At 41.1% G+C, this 19,120-nt stretch overlaps 1 protein-coding gene across 13 annotated transcripts in view; it reads left to right on the top strand.

Moving 5' to 3' along the window:
• Positions 1–19,120, top strand: part of LOC140463132 (prominin-1-A-like) — a 277,560-nt gene that overhangs the window by 243,689 nt on the left and 14,751 nt on the right. For 10 of the 13 annotated variants that reach the window (XR_011954618.1, XR_011954626.1, XR_011954624.1 and 7 more), the window contains 2 exons: positions 7,984–8,073; positions 8,192–8,307. Coding sequence is in view for 4 of the 13 variants with exons in the window: in XM_072557201.1 (XP_072413302.1) it covers positions 7,984–8,073; positions 8,192–8,307 (206 nt within the window). In the remaining 9 variants the exon portion in view is untranslated. Of the gene's footprint in view, positions 1–7,983; positions 8,074–8,191; positions 8,312–8,945; positions 9,210–9,253; positions 9,277–19,120 lie in introns of those variants that run through there. The other 3 variants (XM_072557325.1, XM_072557111.1, XM_072557498.1) reach the window with 3 other exon arrangements.

The raw sequence follows: 19,120 nt of genomic DNA, 5'->3' as shown, positions 1-19,120 counted from the left end.
CAGGAGGGTTTCAGATCATGGATCACTGGGTCTATTTCTGGGTAGGTTGGGACCCATGCAAGTCAGATTTGTTGCATTTGATCCATCCTTGCAGCTGTATGTGTATGATGTGATTGGTAGCTAAAATCCAAAGACATTTTATAAGTGAAATTGGGACAGTGTTTGGTGCTGTGTCTCTTGATGGTAGTGTAAGTTAATGAACTAGACACAAATGTAAGAGATATGACAGTAGGTTTACAGATTACATTAAGGTTGGCAGTGCAATAGCACGGAGAAAAGCCTTAGACTATAGGATGATATAGACCGGCTGGTCAGGTGGGTAGAACAGTGCCAAATGGAATCTAATCCACAAAAGTATGAGGTGATACATTTTGTGACTTCCAAAAAGGCAAGGGAGTACACAACATGTGGTAGGACCCTAGAAAGTACAAGGGACACCCTCTGCGAACAAATTTAATGCCTGGAATGCTCCACGTGGAAGTCTGAGTGGGTTCCTGGGATTTCAGCTCACTGTTGCCTCAAAGAAGCCTCCGTGTTGCTCAACACACAATAGCATTTCAGGGCACAGTCAATGGGCACCAGCCACACATAACCGTCATTCAAGGGCTTTGACATCTGAGATTGATGGAATCTTTATAGCACTGTTCAAAGCCATGTGTAGGACAATTAGGAAGTACAGACCCACATTTGCAGGACTTGCCAACAACTAGTATTGAAAGGAGAAAGTGAGGACTGCAGATACTGGAGATTAGAGTCAAAACATGTGGCACTGGAAAAGCACAGCAGGTCAGACAGCATCCTAGGAGTAGGAGATCGACGTTTCAGGCATATGCCCTTCATCAGGAATGTGGGGGAATCCCCATGGGGGCTGAGAGATAAATGGGAGGGGCGTGGGGCTGGGGGGAAGGTAGCTGCAAATGCGGGTGTAATAGACAATAGACAATAGGTGCAGGAGTAGGCCATTCTGCACTTCGAGCCTGCACCACCATTTAATATGATCATGGCTGATCATCCTTAATCAGTATCCTGTTCCTGCCTTATCTCCATAACCCTTGATTCCACCATCCTTGAGAGGTCTATCCAACTCTTTCTTAAATGAATCCAGAGACTGGGCCTCCACTGCCCTCTGGGGCAGAGCATTCCACACAGCCACCACTCTCTGGGTGAAGAAGTTTCTCCTCATCTCTGTCCTAAATGGTCTATCCTGTATTTTTAAGCTGTGTCCTCTTTGTTCAGCACTCACCCATCAGCGGAAACATGTTTCCTGCCTCCAGAGTGTCCAATCCTTTAATAATCTTACATGTCTCAATCAGATCCCCTCTCAGTCTTCTAAACTCAAGGGTATACAAGCCCAGTCGCTCCAGCCTTTCTGTGTAAGGTAATCCCGCCATTCCAGGAATTGACCTCGTGAACCTACATTGTACTCTCTCAATAGCCAGAATGTCTTTCCTCAAATTTGGAGACCAGAACTGCACACAGTACTCCAGGTGTAGTCTCACCAGGGCCCTGTACAGCTGCAGAAGAACCTCTTTGCTTCTATACTCAATCCCTCTTGTTATGAAGGCCAGCATGCTATTAGCGTTCTTCACTACCTGTTGTACTTGCATGCTTACCTTCATTGACTGGTGTATAAGAACACCCAGATCTCTCTGTACTGCCCCTTTACCTAAATTGATACCATTGAGGTAGTAATCTGCCTTCCTGTTCTTGCCACCAAAGTGGATAACCATACATTTATCCACATTAAACTGCATCTGCCATGCATCTGACCACTCACCTATCTTGTCCAGGTCACCCTGTAATCTTCTAAAAACCTCAGCACATTTCACCCTGCCACCCAGCTTAGTATCATCAGCAAATTTGCTAATGTTATTACTAATACCATCTTCTATATCATTAACATATATTGTAAAAAGCTGCGGTCCCAGTACTGATCCCTGCGGTACCCCACTGGTCACTGCCTGCCATTTCGAAATGGAGCCGTTTATCACTACTCTTTGTTTCCTATCAGCCGACCAACTTTCAATCCAAGTTAGTACTTTGCCCCCAATACCATGCGCCCTAATTTTGCTCACTAACCTCCTATGTGGGACTTTATCAAAAGCTTTCTGAAAGTCCAGATACACTACATCTACTGGATCTCCCTCATCCATCTTCAGAGTTACATCCTCAAAAAATTCCAGAAGATTAGTCAAGCATGATTTCCCCTTCATAAATCCATGCTGACTCTGACCAATCCTGTTACTACTATCCAGATGTGTCATAATTTCATCCTTTGTAATAGACTCCAGCATCTTTCCCACCACTGAGGTCAGACTAACTGGCCTATAATTTCCTGCTTTTTCTCTCCCACCTTTCTTAAAAAGTGGTACAACATTAGCCACCCTCCAATCCACAGGAACTGATCCCGAATCTATCGAACTCTGGAAAATAATCACCAACGCATCTACACCTCCATTAGTACCCTGGGATGTGGACCATCAGACCCCGGGGACTTACCAACCTTCAGATCTAACAGTCTCTCCAACACCAATTCCTGGCAAATATAAATTCCCTTCAGTTCAGGTCCTTCAGCCACTGTTACCTCAGGGAGATTGCTTGTGTCTTCCCCAGTGAACACAGATCTGAAGTACCAATTCAATTCTTCTGCAATTTCTTTGTTTGCCGTAATATATTCCCCTGTTTCTGTCTTCAAGGGCCCAATTTTAGTCTTAACCATTTTTTTGCCTTTCACATACCTAAAAAAACTTTTACTATCCTCCTTTATATTATTGGCCAGTTTTCCTTCATACCTAATTTTTTCTTTGTGTCTTTCCTTCTTAGTAATCCTCTGTTGTTCTTTAAAAGCTTTCCAGTCCTCCGTTTTCCCACTTATCTTTGCTATGTTATACGTTTTCTCTTTTAACTTTATATGTTTCTTAACTTCTCTCGTCAGCCACGGCCACCCATGCCTCCTTCTAGGATCTTTCTTCCTTTTTGGAATGAACTGATCCTGCAACTTCTGCATTATACACAGAAATATCCGCCATTGTTCCTCCACTGTTATCCTTGCTAAGGTATTGCACCATTGAACTTTGGCCAGCTCCTCCCTCATAGCTCCATAGTTCCCTTTATTCAACAGAAATATTGTCACTTCCGATTGTACCCTCTCCCTCTCAAATTGCAGATTGAAGCTTATTGTATTATGGTCACTACTTCCCAATGGCTCCTTCACTTCGAGGTCCCTGACCAATTCTGGTTCATTGCACAATACCAGATCCAGAATTGCCTTCTCCCTGGTCGGCTCCAGCACCAGCTGTTCTAAGAATCCATCTTGGAGGCACTCCACAAAGTGTCTTTCTTGAGGTCCAATACCATCCTGATTCTCCCAGTCTACCTGCATGTTGAAATCCCCCATAACAACTGCAGTAACATCTTTGCGACAGGCCAATTTCAGCTCCTGATTTAACTTACATCTGACATCCAGACTACTGTTTGGGGGCCTGTAGATAACTCCCAAGAGGGTCTTTTTACCCTTAGTATTTCTCAGCTCTATCCACACTGACTCTACATCCCCTGATTCTAGGTCCCCCTGTGCAAGGGACTGAATATCATCCCTTACCAACATGACCACCTCACCCCCTCTGCCCGTCAGTCTGTCCTTACGATATCACGTGTAGCCTTGAATATTCATTTCCCAGGCCCTGTCCACTTGAAGCCACATCTCAGTTATCCCCACAAAATCGTATCTGCCAATTTCCAAAAGAGCCTCAAGCTCATCCATCTTATTTCTAATGCTTCATGCATTCATGTATAGAATGGTGATGGGCCGGAGCGGAGTGTGGAGCGGATAGGTGGGAAGGAAGATGGACAGGTGATAGGTTGGAGCAGAGGGTGGAGCGGATAGGTGGGAAGGAAGATGGACAGATAGGACAGTTCAAGAGGACAGTGCCCAATTGGAGGGTTGGATCTGGAATAAGTTAGAGGGAGGGGATATGAGGAAACTGGTGAAATTTACATTGATGCCATGTAGTTAGAGGGTCCCAAAGCAGAAGACGAGGCGTTCTTCCTCTAGGCATTGTGTGGCTTGGATTTGGCAGTGGAAGATGCTCAGGACTTGCAGGTCCTTGGTGAAGTGGGAAGGGGAGTTGAAGTGGTCAGCCACATGGCAGTGGAATTGTTGCATGTGTGTGTGTCCCAGAGATGTTCTAATATTGAAAAGCTACTGAAAGGACACTTTATGTGCAAGGGCAGATATCCAATTCTCAGAATGGACTACATGCATCTGGAAAACTCCCTGCTCTTTAATCAGCTACTTGCGTGCTCACAGTGTCCCAGATTTGCCTTTTCTTGCCATGAGTAATCATGCATCACGCAATCTTGCAGTTTGCCTTGCTGATCAGCATTCCTCAACTAAGCGGGTAGCTATGTTTCTCTATGGCAGAGTGCTATGTCAGTCTCACACTATGAACCAGCAGTGTATGCAGGAAACAGATGGCGTGTGCAGTCAGCAGACAGCCAATGTTTCATAGTTTTAGGGCATAGTCCTCATTGAGGTCCATGGAGGCGCCCATCAGTCAGGAATTCCTGGCACAATAAGTCTGTATGTGAATTAATAAAAAAAAACAGCAAGAGTGTGATACTCACCCTGGTGGAACAGAGGAGGTCACTGATTTTCTTGCTACATTGCTGGCCATTCCAGCAAATGTGGACACTGCACTGATCTGGCTGTTGACCTTGAAACAGGCAGCTAGCAATTGCTGAAATGGCCTCCTTTGCCAGTCCTCCAGGAAGAGGACGGTGCTCCTCTTCATCAACTTGTCCACCAGAACTTCAGCAAGAGAATAATTTTCCCTCGTTCTAACACTTGAAAAAGACTTGCTGAATTTGCTTAGAACTACATTTTCAAAGTCCCAATTGTCCATCTTTGGCCTTCCATTCATTACACATTTCTGTAGCTATTAATTTGTTTAACCACACACTCACCTCAACTTTGATACACAATAGACCCAATAAAATCATTCCCCACTCTTTCGTCCTGCTACACTCCTAATGTCTATTTCTTTAAATCTAAGCAATAAAAACTTGAAAGGATACAGCACACAAATGGTTTTTCATCCAACACTAAATATGATTGGACCTCATAAAATGCAGTAAGGTCTGCCCTTTTTCTGAAACTGGTCATAATTATAGGATCACCCTGGAATGCTAAAATAACCCCTGTTATCTTTTCTCTTCTGCTTACAGTCTTAGCAAACCACCCACCCTTGTCTCCCCCATCATCACTTCTAACAATAAGTGCAAAAAGCTCATGAGCAATTTTGTCAGTAAGCTGGATAGCCTTTAATCAATGTCTGTGCCTAAGTTAGTTCACTGGTTCAAACTTATTGTAAAGGTTTCTATTTTCCTGGCCCTGAATTTGTGACTTTCTCAATTTGTTTTGTCCAACCTTCCCGCGTACCGTCTCTGAACTCTGTTGACATTATTCTGACTTAACTGCTGACAATTGGTCCTCATGCTAGCCAGTTTTATTTTTCAGATGTTGCCTCTTTCTCTCCTTGGTATCTGGTAACATCACTTATTTCCTAAAAATTCCCTTGGTTCCACCACTTGCAAACCATAACAACCTCCCCCATCTACTTTCCTGACCAGTGTCCATGAACTCTCTGATGCTTCCCAAATCCATGCCCATATTTCTCAGAACTCGTAAGTTTGAATTTGTCCAATCAAGTTTCTACCCCTGCCATAGTATTGAAATGACACTTATCAATATTCTAGACTGTAGCAAAAGATTAATTCTTATCTATCTTGTCATAGCTCAAGTATCACTTGTCATGTCTTCTCTGCTCACCGCTCTGTTTTTGCGAAACATAACTTCCTAAAGTCCTTCACAAGATTGTTATAAAACACGATATCACCACCTTCTCAAGAGCAATGAGAGATGGGCAGTAAATGTTGGCTTTACCAGTGATGACCACATCACATTAACAAGTTATAAATATATGGCCCCAGCTACAGATGGAAATGTTAGTCAGATGACAAAACCTGAGATAAGTTTAGAGTTAAACAATGTTTTAAAGAATAAATGAAAGGCAGAGAAGTAGACAAGTTTGGAGAAGGAGTTCGAGTTGCTGGTCCAGTCACAGCTAACTGTGCGGTCAACAATGTTGGAACAGTTAAAACTGGGGATATTCTTGAGATTGTAATTAGACAAGTTAGATTTTTCCAGGGGTGAGTGACTGGATGAGAGTGCAGAGTTAGAAAGTTGTGAGGCCATGATAGAATCTGGAAAAGAAGATGGCATCTTGAAAATCAAGACATTGCTTGACCTGGAACCAATGCCGGTCAACTCTAGAAAAGAGTGAGCAATAAGCAAGGTTGTCTGATTTCTGCTTTAGCTTTAGTTGTGTTATGGCAGACTACTATCCATGTTCTACTAATATTTTTATAGATTATGCTAGCTAAACCAGATATATGCTGCTGAAATGGTAATATTGATAATGAAAGCTTTCATGATGGGTCTTAAAGATTTGAAGTGATGAGCTGTGAAAATTTCCTTTGTGAGCTTGTTCCACTGCTGTGAAAACAAAACACTGCAGCTGCTGGAAGTCTGAAATAAAAGCATAAAATGCCAGACAAACTCAGCTGATCTCATCTGTGGAGAGAGAAATAGAGTTAATGTTTTGAATCCGTCCATTAATTCTGCCTCTCTCCACAGATGCTGCCAGACTTGCTGAGTTTCTTCAATATTATGTTATCGTTACACTGCACTTGGGAAGAAATATTGTTGATACATGGTCTTGGAAACGAATGGTCTTTGTAGATTGTGTGAATGACTACTTTGTGTTTCATCATTGCTGGACGGTACTAAGTACTTGTGTTTCTCAATTCCCACAGTCTATTCCATATCTTATTGATCATGATACTTTACTACCTCCATTGCTGTAGTGACCTACATTTCAAAGCTCTGATCAAGTATGCCAGCGGAAGTGGTAGAGGCCGGTACAGTTTCAACACTTAAAAGACATTTGGACAAGTACATGATAGGAAATGTTAAGAAGGATATGGGCTAAATGCAGGCAAATCAAAATAGCTCAGTTTAGGAAACTGGTTGGCATGGACAAGTTGGACCAAAGGGTCTATTTCCATGCTGTATGACTCTATGTCCTCTCAATGAATGTGTGTCATTGAGTGGGCAGCTTCAGACAGCAGTGTTCATCCAGATGCTCAGCGGCCTTTTCAAAATGGCACTGGCAGCAGCAATGCAGTTTTCTTTGACAGATATCCAATCAGTGGTGAGTTCTTCTAGTATAGTTTATGGTCAACTGGGATTAGAATTAGAATTAGGCAAGAGGAATACCATGGGGCATTGTAGGTCATTAATGTGGTGCATTTGGTAAGATATGAAAAGAAAGTTAACTCGGCCTTGCAGCAAGAAACCCTCCATGAAACTTGACAAAACTGGCAGCAAAAAAACATTTAAGGCTCAGCTCTATGGCTCTACAATTGTCCAGGACAAAGCTCATGCTTAATTTGTATGCCATCCACCACCTCAAACATTTACACTCTCCACTACCAAAGCTTGGTGTGTGCCATGTGTAAGACCGTCTGCAGCAACTTGTCATGGTTCTTTCAACAGCATATTCCAATCAAGCAACCTCAGTTACTGAGAAGAAGTGAATTTATGAGAACAATACCACCTACAGGTTCCCCTCTAAACCGCACCTCATACTGACCTGCAACTTCCTTGCTGTTCCTTTGTTGTCATGGAGTTAAAATTCTGGGACTTACTTCCTAACAGCACTGTAGATGTACCTGCTGCTTACAGTCCATAGCCGTTCAGAAAAGCAGCTCTCTCCACACTCTCAAAGGAAATTGGGGATGGACAATAACTGCTGGCTTAGCCAGTGATGTGCACATCCAATGAATAATTAAAAATGAATAACTGGCATTAAACAGCTATCAGTTGTTTTTTCATAAAATATATTCTGCTTAATTTTGCAGATGAACAATGAAGTTGCTGTCTGTAAGCCGATTGCTAATGCTGTGGATGCAGCTGATATGATACTGTGCGGTTTTATAGTGGATTCCCTGGTAAAAATATTTTCACCAATTATGTGATGCAATGCTGCTTTTTTTTTTAGTAACATTTAGTCAAGTTTTTGACTGAATGACTGGTTTCTGTATTTTATTTTCTCATTGCTCTCTTTAGAATGGCTTTTGGTTCGGCCTTGGATGCTGTACAGTATTTTTAATACCGAGTATTATAATTGCTGTGAAACTATCCAAATTCTATCGGCGGATGGATACAGAGGATGTATATGATGAGTGAGTAGATTTTAAAATAAAGTCTCTACTGGTTACTGAATTTTTCTTTAGTTTTTGTATGCTTTTGAAACACAAGGAATTCTTAACACCTAATTATAATTAGTAATTGTTCTCAAAATACAGGCCTTGATATATTTATAGCATTTACAAATAAAATCAGGTTTGCAAATAATTTTTAATTTCAATTTGGAGCTGATTGGAAGAAAGTCAGTTTTGGGGAAAGATGCACAAAATGCATCTTAGTGTATTACAAGGAACAAATTCCTTTCCTAAATTTCAATCTGTTGTGAAAATGTACTGAAGGAACACACATTTCTGTAGCTACTTTCAATGAACTTGGTGTTCCTTTTGTTAATTTCATAAACAGGGTAACATCGGTTAAACATCATTGTCCATGAACAGTTGACTAGCAAGTTTGCTAATGATTTGTATCTTTAAGTTTGAATTGACAAGCAATTTTCCTTGTGTTGAACAAACATGTATTTCTAGATATAGTGTTCTCCCATTTGATTCTTTCTCGTCTTCTGTTTCTCTGAAGATTTCCTCTGCTACACCTTTGTAAATAGAAATAGAACTAAATTTTGCTGTTCGTTTTCTATTTGTCTCTTAATCTTGTATGTCCCTTTTCTTCTCTACAGTTCCTCTGTCTCAGGGACTTGGCATTTTACTTTGTGATAACCATTGGTACCCTTTCCACATTTTTTCAGTTTTTTTTTTAGCTATCATTGTTGCTTTTAACTTATGGCTCTTAATCAATATTACACTCAGAGAAGTGTTGTCACATCATCTTTGTAATTTCAGTTTTTAAAATACATGCTTTTTTCTGTCATAAAATTCATATGTCCAATATAAAATTTGCACATTCACATTATCCTCAGCAAAACATGTGCTGCTTTAATATTTCCTGTGAATTTTAACAACATTCTCATTTCTTGTATTTCTGTAGTGTTGAGAATACCCCATGAAAACGTAAGAAATTGTTTCATTCTGAGTGATCTTGAGGGTTAAGTTTGTAAATTTGACAAGGTAAAAGGCTGTAAAGCAAGTTATACTTGTATTATATCAACACTTGGATGAAAATATATCTCGATATATTATCAGAATAATTTAAATGACACTGACTTAAATGTGTAACACTTAATGAACACAAGCTTTAGAGTGAAAAAAATTTTTAAAAATATTTTGCGTAACTGCTTTGAATTATTTGCTTCCAAAATAGATTAAACTGCATATAATGTTAAGTGCTTCATATTATAAAATAGCTCTCTATATATATTGATGCAGTGCACTTAATGTCTATTTAGATACCTTTTAGTCTTGGATTATTTTGTGGATCCAGAATTGGAAAATATATAGTTTTGTTTTGAGATGAATGTAAAATAACTAGCAACATTTGCATTTGCAGGTGTGACAGCATCTGAGGAAAGAAAAACAGCTTGTGTTTAACTTCTTTAACTCCTGATTAACTCCTGTTTCTCTCTCCACAAATGCTGTCAGACCTGCTGACATTCTCCAACACTTTCAGATTTTCTACATTTAGAATATTTTGCTTTTATTTGAGATTTTATTTTTCATTTTGCTTCATTCATTTTGAAACAAAATCTTCATTGAAAACCTGAGGGTTTTTTCCATATAAATATTGTATTGCAGCCTGGAAATTGGTAGTAATGGTTATCATAATGAGCATTCACATGATACTCAAAGTCCAATATTATTAAGGTAAATGACCTTATAATGCACCTATGCATGGCAGTGCTTTTTCCCAAAGATATTTAGTTTGTAGTTACTTAAAATATGTCCCTCCTCAAGCTAATTATTGCAAAATCTCTTAACGTTTGCGTGCTGCTTTAAAACTACCCAGCATGAGAATGGTGTGTGTACATTCTTAAATATCTGTTCACATATTACTGTGCGCTATAGCAATTGGGAATGCTTAATTTTCTTTTAAGTATTGTGTAAATACAACTTTAGAACATGGAGAAATTCTCAATGTCCAAAAACACATCTCTCTATGTTGATTTATTTTTAAAACTAATGTTATTTTTGTCTTTCACTTTGGAAAGACTATACATTTCTAATTTTGTTCAGTATTTCTGGATCCATAATTTCATGAAAATAATCTGAGAGATTGTAATATAGTTATTACTTTGGATTAGTGGAGGACCAGATTCGCGACACATGTCAAACTTCGGATTTGGTTGTGAGCTTGTTTCATAAGTAGAGCCTGACTATTTTTATTATATTTATGGGAGGAGTGGTATAAAATTTAAAAATGGATAATCGTTTATTAACAAAAACAGGAAGTGCTGGAGAAATTTAGCAGGTCTCACAGTATCTGTGGAGAGAAAACAGAGTTAATGGTTCTAGTCTAGTGGCCTTACGTCTGAAGTGTTACTAGAGTTGAAACATTAACCCTGCTTTTCTCTCCACAGATATGACTGACTTGCAGATTTTCTCCAACAAATTTTGTTTCTTACTTCAGATCTCCAGCAGCCCCAATTCTTTGTTTTATTTTATTGCTTAATTAAGTTGCCCTCCACAATCAGGTAATATAGATGCATTGTAGTCTCTAAGAGATGTTTTCAGGGGATACCTTTGAATTGGGCTGGCCTTAAATCAATACACATTGTTTTGAGAAAAAGAATATTACTATAAGTTTGAGTAATCCTTTTTTTAATGCATCTGCTTTTCCATTGTCACATGTTGTACAGCACAATGAAGGGTTGGGTAAATCAAGATTCATAGAGCTGGAAATTCAAACCTATGAACTGTAATGAAACAGCATGGTATATTCCAGGATAGAGCTGGAACCAATATTTATACACTATAATACTCGTGTCATTGCAGAGTTCCAAGTCACACGCATAACTTCCTAATCCTAACAACCACAGGCTCAGCCTATACTTGTTTACAGAGAAAAAAGTAAGCTCCCAGTTAATGCTCATGACCTGCATACAATTAAATACATTTAATATCAAGTAGGTAAATTTCATTTTCTCTTTAAATTAGATTTTGCAGTCTGGACATTCCAATGGCTGGAGATTTGTTAGATTAGCATAAACTGGGGTCGCATGGATGAAACTGGCTCCCTGGGAAATGCCCATGAAGTTGAATTCCAAAGGCCAATTTCCTTCATTCTGGAACCCTCCAAATGAGCAGATTAAAGATAGAGAGCTGACTTTTTTTGGCTAAGTGTGGGACGTGTCGAATTTGGTGGAGTGATTATATCTGTGAGGGTACACTAGTTTCCTCACTGTTCCTTACCAAACTCAATGCATTAATTGACATTTCAGCCATTATGGTGTGTATCACATCTGATTTTCACCCTGCCTTACCACGCATTGTTTGTGGAGCAGCTGGTCACTGACCAGAAGTCCCAGAATTGACCAGTATCTTTGACGTTGGCACCATGTCTGAAACAATTTTGTGCACCCAAACAAACAGTATCCGTCTGCAGCTGCCCTGCACAGTTTCTGGCATTCGTCCTGGACATTGCCAACAGGGGGGAAATCAGCACCCCACTTTAAGGACATGTCCTGGAGATCCAGCTGGATGAGGAGTACACAAGAAGTGCATCCTTTTTTCCTAGGATGGAGGCCATGACACTAGACTATACAAGAACAAAGTTGACACTGTGTTAGAGGAGTCTCAGCTGTTTGGAACAATGTCAAGCATTGTAGGAAGAAGGTCAATGCTCTCCTCCACAGGGCCAGAGCAAGTACAACCATCTTCTCTCCAGTACCTCACACTCACTCTATCTGGGCTATTGTACCAATCTCCCATTAAGAGTCATGCTGTACCACTTTCACTATTGCTTGCAACATCTTCCCCACTCACTCGCTCCCACGCCAACCTGCAACACCACTAACCCTGAATGATTTCTGCACTGCCTTCTCACTCTCTTAGGAACCGTGCCACTCACTTTCATCTCCTAAAATACCTGCCTGTCTTTCAATAGGAGATCTACAGCTCACAATAGGGTAGAAAGAGTCAAGATGTGTGGTGTACTGCCTGTCAGTCAGCTCTTTACCCTTTACGAGGACAGCATCCTTTCTTAGCAATCACTTATAGGATGTGGGCACCACTGGCAGGCCAGTATTTATTGCCTGTCCCTACCCTGGAAAAGGTGAGCTGCCTTCCTGAACCATTGTGGTCCATGTGCTGTAGGTTGATCCACAGTGCCCTTAGGGAAGGAATTCAGGATATTGACCCAGTGACAGTGAATGAGCAGCATTATATTTCCAAGTCAGGATGGTGAGTGATCTGTAGGAGAACTTGAAGGTGGAAATGTTCTCATATATACAATGCTCCTGTCCTTCTAGATGGAAGTGCATATGCATTTGGAAGGTACTGTCTAAGGAACTTTGGTGAATCTTTGTAGTGCATCTTGTACTTGGTACCCACTGCTGCTACTGAATATTGCTGGTGGATGCTTGCAGATGCAGTGCCAATTAAGTGTGCACTTTGTTCTGGATGGTGTCAAGCTTCTTGAGTGTTGTCGGTGTTGCACTCATCCAGGCAAGTGTGGAGTATTCCATCACACTCCTGACTTGTGCCTTCTAGATGGTGGACAAGCTTTGGAGAATCAGGAGATGAGTTACTCATCGCAGTATTCCTTCAGGAAAATCCTGAAGAAGGGCTCATGCCCGAAACATCAATTCTCCTGCTCCTTGGATGCTGCCTGACCTGCTGCACTTTTCCAGCAACACATTTTCAACTGTGTTTATGTTGCAAGTTCAGTTGAGTTTCTGGACAATGGTAACCCCCAGGATGTTGATAGTGGGGGATTCAGTGATGGTGACACCATTGAATATCAAGAGATGATGGTTAGGTTGTCTCTTACTGGTGATGGTCATTGCCTGGCACTTGTGTGGTGTATTGGCACCCCAAGAATGGAGATTGTCCAGATCTTGTTGCATTTGTATCTGAGGAGGTATGAATGATGCTGAACATTGTGCAGTCATCTCCACTTTTGACCTTATGTTGGAGGAAAGGTCATTGATGAAACAGCATTATGATTCTGATCATCCCCAAGCAGAGGCTAAACTCACATCAGAGGTATACTGACTTACAGTGCCAGTAACTCCTGAGAGAAGGCTAACCCCCTTGACTTGACTAAGACATGCTGATAACCATGATAAGCTTCCTTCATTTATTCCTTTATTAAATAGCAAGACAAGATAGCAGTTATATGAGTTTGATATCTCTGGCTGAGGGGGCAAAGCACAAAAAAGACAAGACCAAGCAAGAGTCTTATTAGACTAAAACCATTAACTCTGTTTCTCTCTCCACAGCTGGTGACAGATCTGCTGAGTTTCTCCAGCACTTTCTGTTTTTAAGACCAGGCAATGTGAGGCAGGAACGCTTTGAGCATCTAGATAGGTTCAGTGTGAGTGAGTGCTGTGACAGCATGTGAAGATCGTAGAGATGCAGACTGGACCAGACCATAATCTGGTGTGTGACCCTGAGTGCATAGTGTCCTTGCTGCAGCATTATAGTAAGAGTTGAAGAATTCAGATCACAATTCAACATGAATTGCAGAAGAGACCTGTAAATGAATTAGAGATGTGACATGAGGGTTCATAGAGGTTGCCAATATTTGCTAACACGGGGTGCATGCGACTGGTGCCCATGGACTATGCCAAGATGTGTGGATGCCCTGTGTCCAACATGCAGGTCATTTGGAGCAAGCGGTGAGTTGAGCCCATCAAGAACTCACTCTGATTTCCGTGTCAAGTTTTCCAGCAGCTGGTTTGCATGATGATTTTGGTAAGATTGCCACCTGTCGTGAGTCGGGCTTAGAGGGTGGCAATGGCCTAGTGGTATTATTGCTTGACTGTTAATATAGAATCCCAGGTAATGTTCTGGTGGCCTATGGTGGAATTTGAATTCAGTAAAAAATGTGAAAATCTATTGATGATGTCAGGTGAATCCACTGCCAATTGTTGGGAAAAGACTATCTGGTTCACATATGTCCTTTATGAAAGGAATCTGTCATACTTACTGGAATGGATTACATGTGACTCCAGACCCACAGTGTTGTGGTTGACTCTGAACTGCCCTCAGGGATGGGCAATAAATGCTGGCCTCATGAGCAACAACTCATCCCATGAGTGAATTTTTAAAAAATTAACAAGCAATCATGTTTGTGAGTTGGGAACTCACAATGCCTATGTGAGTGATACTCTGAATATGCTGCTTGAGAAAAATGGTAACATGCAGAGAGACGATCCCAATATTGTCATAGTTCCCAAGAAATGTTAGTGGATTTAAAAAGCTTAGTCTAATTCCTGGATAATCATAGAACTGACCACCCTGACGACCATACTTTTCCTGACCCGGTATACACCCTGAACCTGACAGTCACACCCTACTAGAGCCTGCCCCCAACCTCATCTCATCCCACCTCCTCACCAGCATGAAACCTTGCAGTTAACCCTTGAGTGTGCAGCATATTCCTAGCATACTATGATTTATGTAATTGGAGTAGGCAAAGAGGGGATGGATGCTGATGAAATGGAAGAGCAGGCACAGACTTCCAAAGAAGAGGATGAAGACATGATCAGGCGAAACATCAGCTCAACATGCACGGCTGCATTGGGCTAATATAAGTGAATGGTTGAAGGTGACTGAAAGTTTCTGTATATTCATATTGACACATGATAAGATGCTGGGCTACCATGGCCATTGGTGAAAGAGGAGCAGTGACTTTGCGAAGATTATAAGATGGGATGTGGCTAAGGACAGGTATGTTGTGTAGCCTGGTGTTTAAGTGTAGGAGTATACACTTGTATATGCAAGCATGTGTCATCTATGCCCCCTTGCGAGAAATGATGGTTGTATGGCTGATATGCCATGACTTTGACAGTGCAGAGCGACTTCAAATTGATGATGCTTGACCAAGTGCATGGCTAAAGTTCCAAGGTAGCACTAGCACCAGGGATCGTGGATATTGCAGAATTGGTGAGTACCTCTAGCTCCAACAATTGAGAAGATCAAGCCAATATTGGACATGACAAATGCCAGAGGAGCATGGTGTGTGGTTAATAAGGCGAGTTTGGGACAATAGTGCAAGTAAACTCTCAAAGCTTTGTGGAGAGAAACTCTTCATGATATTCTGTAAAAATGACACTTTAACGTAAGTAAGATAAGATTCAGCACAATTAATCATTAATAGACCCTTTAAACTGCCAGTCAAATAAAGATTCATTGTGTTTCTAAAGATATAGTTCTTAGGACCAAAAGAATGAAAGGACGGGGGAGGAAATGTTAACAGGGTGCAGTAAGGCAAAAACAATGACTGCAGATGCTGGAAACCAGATTCTGGATTAGTGATGCTGGAAGAGCACAGCAGTTCAGGCAGCAGCCAGGGTGCAGTGTTGGGCGATCAGCCATGATCATAATAAATGATGATGAGCAGGGTCAAAGGGCCAAATGGCCTGCTACTGCTCATATATTCAATGTTTCTATGATATAATAATAGCCCTAGGAGAAATGTTAACAAAGAGCTCATTGGAACTGTCTGACCAGATGCTATTGGATTTTTTCTAATTTATGTCTGTCAATCAAAAATCTAGCTGGGTTTTTAAAATTCATGTTTTAAAACTTCTTTAAAGTTTAACAACTGAGACATTTTTTAAAAAACTTCAAGATCATAACTGTAATGTAGACATTATATGCCTTTCAAGAGCATTTGGATTTGCTGCATCAATTTATGACTCCCCATGCTGTTGGTTAAGGTTTTTGCAACAGCCAAAATGTGCTAAAGATGCTCAGACCCTCATTGTGCCTGTCTTTAATCCTTGCACTGCATTAATGCCTACACCCAGTAGCTGGACCATTTTAGACATCTGACAATGATTGAGTCCTCCATTCTTTCTTTCACTTGTACCAGTAAGGATGTTAGAATTGTAGGAAATGTTTCCTCAAGTCAACAGATATCTCTATCTCTAAAACTTAACCATTGAACAGTCTATACAATACTTGTGAACAAAATTCATAGCTTAATTGTTTGTACTAAACCAAAATTGACTTTTGTCAATCTTCTACACGGTATGTTGAAGTCCATGATATAGGTCTTTCTGTGGAAACACCCAGCTATTTTATGAATCCATTTTTAGCATTTAACAGTAATCTTTCTTGTATATTCCATTGAATAACTGTATTAGACGGTCCAAACCTCCTCACTATACAACTTATAGGCATTGATCTCCCAAAATATTTTAATTATGTTATCACTTCATTTAGCAAATTACTTTATTTTCTTTTAGTAGGGATGTAACACGTATACACTTTATACTGCCACTGACTTTACAGTTCAAACTCCAAGAATATCTGACAATCTATACATACTGTCTGCTATTTTTCACATTTGGCACTTAGATTATAATTTTCTTTTTGAAATATTTTTACTTCCAACCTGCAGCTTCAGGTAGTATTGCTTAGTAACCACATTAAGTAAGTAATCACTGTAAGTAATCTAATCTAATCTAATTATTCCAGTGGGCTCATTAGTAAAGGGTAGAACTGGAAACAAGCCTTAACTAGAAACTAGGAGCAGGGGTAGTTCAGCCCTTTTAAGCCTGCTGTGCCCTTCAGAGTGATCATGGCTGATTCTCTAGCTTAATGCTATTGTCCTGTTTTCTCTCAGTCCCCTTGATGTCTTTAGAATATAAAAAGTTATCACTCTCTTGAAAATATTCAGTGAGTCCATGGTCTTCTGTGGTGAAAAATTCCATAGAATCACAACCTTTTGACTGATTTTTTTTTCTCTCGTCTCAAACCTAAATGTCAGTTCTACCCCATATCCTGAGACTGACCCCTGGTTCTAGACTCCCCAACCAGGGAAAACATCTTCCCTGCACCTAGTCTTTTCAGCCCTATTGTAATTTTGTTTCAATCAGATCCCCTCTCATCTGTCTCAACTCTGATGAGTATAGGCCAGTTCAACCAATCTCTCCTCATAGGACAGTCCTGCCATCCCCCGAATCAGGTTAGTGAACTCTCCTTATGGCAACAATACTCCAGGTGTGGTCTTACCAAGGCCCTATTTAACTGCAGTAAGACAGTCCTATTTCTGAACTCAAATCCCCTTGTCATGAAGGCCAACATACCATTTCCTTCCTAGTTGCTTGCCACTCCCACCTGCCTGCTTTCATTGAATTGTGTGCAAGGACACAACAGAAACCTTTGTACATCCAAATCTCTCAAAATATCCCCATGTAAACCTTGATGTTTTACATACTTCGGTATATAAACTTCACATTCAGCCATGTTATACTGCATATGCCGTGTATTTGACCATTCTTCAGAATCAAAGAATCCATATAGTGTGGAAGCAGGCCATTCAGCCTATTGAGTCCACACTGACTGTCCAAAGAGCATCCCATCCAGACCCACGCCACCTACCCTATCCTAAACCTCTAATCCTGCATTTCTCACTGCTTATCTACCTAGTCCACACATCCCTGGACATTTTAGGTAATTTAACATGGCCAATGCACCTAGGCTACACATCTTTGGACTATGGGAGGAAACTGGAGCACACGGAGGAAACCCATGCAGACAATGGGCGAATGTGCAAACTCCATACAGATAGTCACCAAGGTTGGAATCAAACCTGGGTTACCTGGCGCTGTGAGGCAGCAGTGCTAACCACTGAGCCATTATACCGCCTCTGCATTGTCCTCACAACTCTCAATCCTGCCCATTTTTGTGTCATCAACAAACTTGTAAATGTTGCATTTGGTTTCCTCATCCAGGTCACTTGGAGGGTATATTTATTGTGAATAGCTGGGACCATGCACTGATCCTTGCAGTACATCACTAGTCACTGCCTGCCACCTGGAATAAGACCCATTTATTCATACTATATTTCCTGCCTGAACTGCTGTGCTCTTCCAGCACCACTAATCCAGTATTTGGTTTTCAGCATCTGCAGTCATTGTTTTTACCTATGTTTCCTGTCTGTCAACCAGTTCTCAATCCATGCCAGTATACACTGCCAATCTTGTGTGCCTTAGTTTTGCCCAATAACCACTAATGTGAGATCTCATCTAAAGCCTTGTGAAAAGTCCAAATGCACCACACGCTTTTATAATGTGTATTTGTAGATTTACATATTACCAGCAAGCACCTCTTAACCCTAGGGATCATAGATTTGGTCTTCAAATTTTGGGGTTCAAGTGAATGTCTAGTCAATGCCCATCACCTGCATAGAATTGCTGCTTATAGTGACTCTTGTCAGGAAATCTGTTGACCTGGTTTATGATTCTAGATTAGAGTGGTGCAGGTTTTTCAATTCCTTCGGTGGCAGGGGAAGGTGCCAGGACGGGACCCCTGGTGGTGGGGTCCCACAAGGACAAAACCCCCTGGTGCTCACCTTCCACCCTACCAACCTTTGCATAAACCAAATCATCCAACGACATTTCCGCCACCTCCAAACGGACCCCACCACCAGGGATATATTTCCCTCCCCACCCCTTTCCACCTCTGCAAAGATCATTCCCTCTGTGACTACCTGGTCAGGTCCACGCGCCCCAAGAACCCACCCTCCCGTCCTGGCACCTTCCCCTGCCACCGCAGGAATTGCAAAACCTGCGCCCACACCTCCTCCCTCACCTCCATCCAAGGCCACAAAGGAGCCTTCCACATCCAAAAAAATTTTACTTGCACATCCACCAATATCATTTATTGTATCCGTTGCTCCCAATGTGGTCTTCTCTACATTGGGGAGACTGGACACCTCCTAGCAGAGCGCTTTAGGGAACATCTCTGGGACACCCACACCAATCAACCACACCGCCCTGTGGCC

Source organism: Chiloscyllium punctatum, chromosome 1 (genome assembly GCF_047496795.1).
Source record: "Chiloscyllium punctatum isolate Juve2018m chromosome 1, sChiPun1.3, whole genome shotgun sequence".
NCBI lineage: Eukaryota > Metazoa > Chordata > Chondrichthyes > Orectolobiformes > Hemiscylliidae > Chiloscyllium > Chiloscyllium punctatum.
The sequence above is the reverse complement of the archived record's forward strand: the minus strand, read 5'-3'. Positions and strand labels throughout refer to the sequence as shown.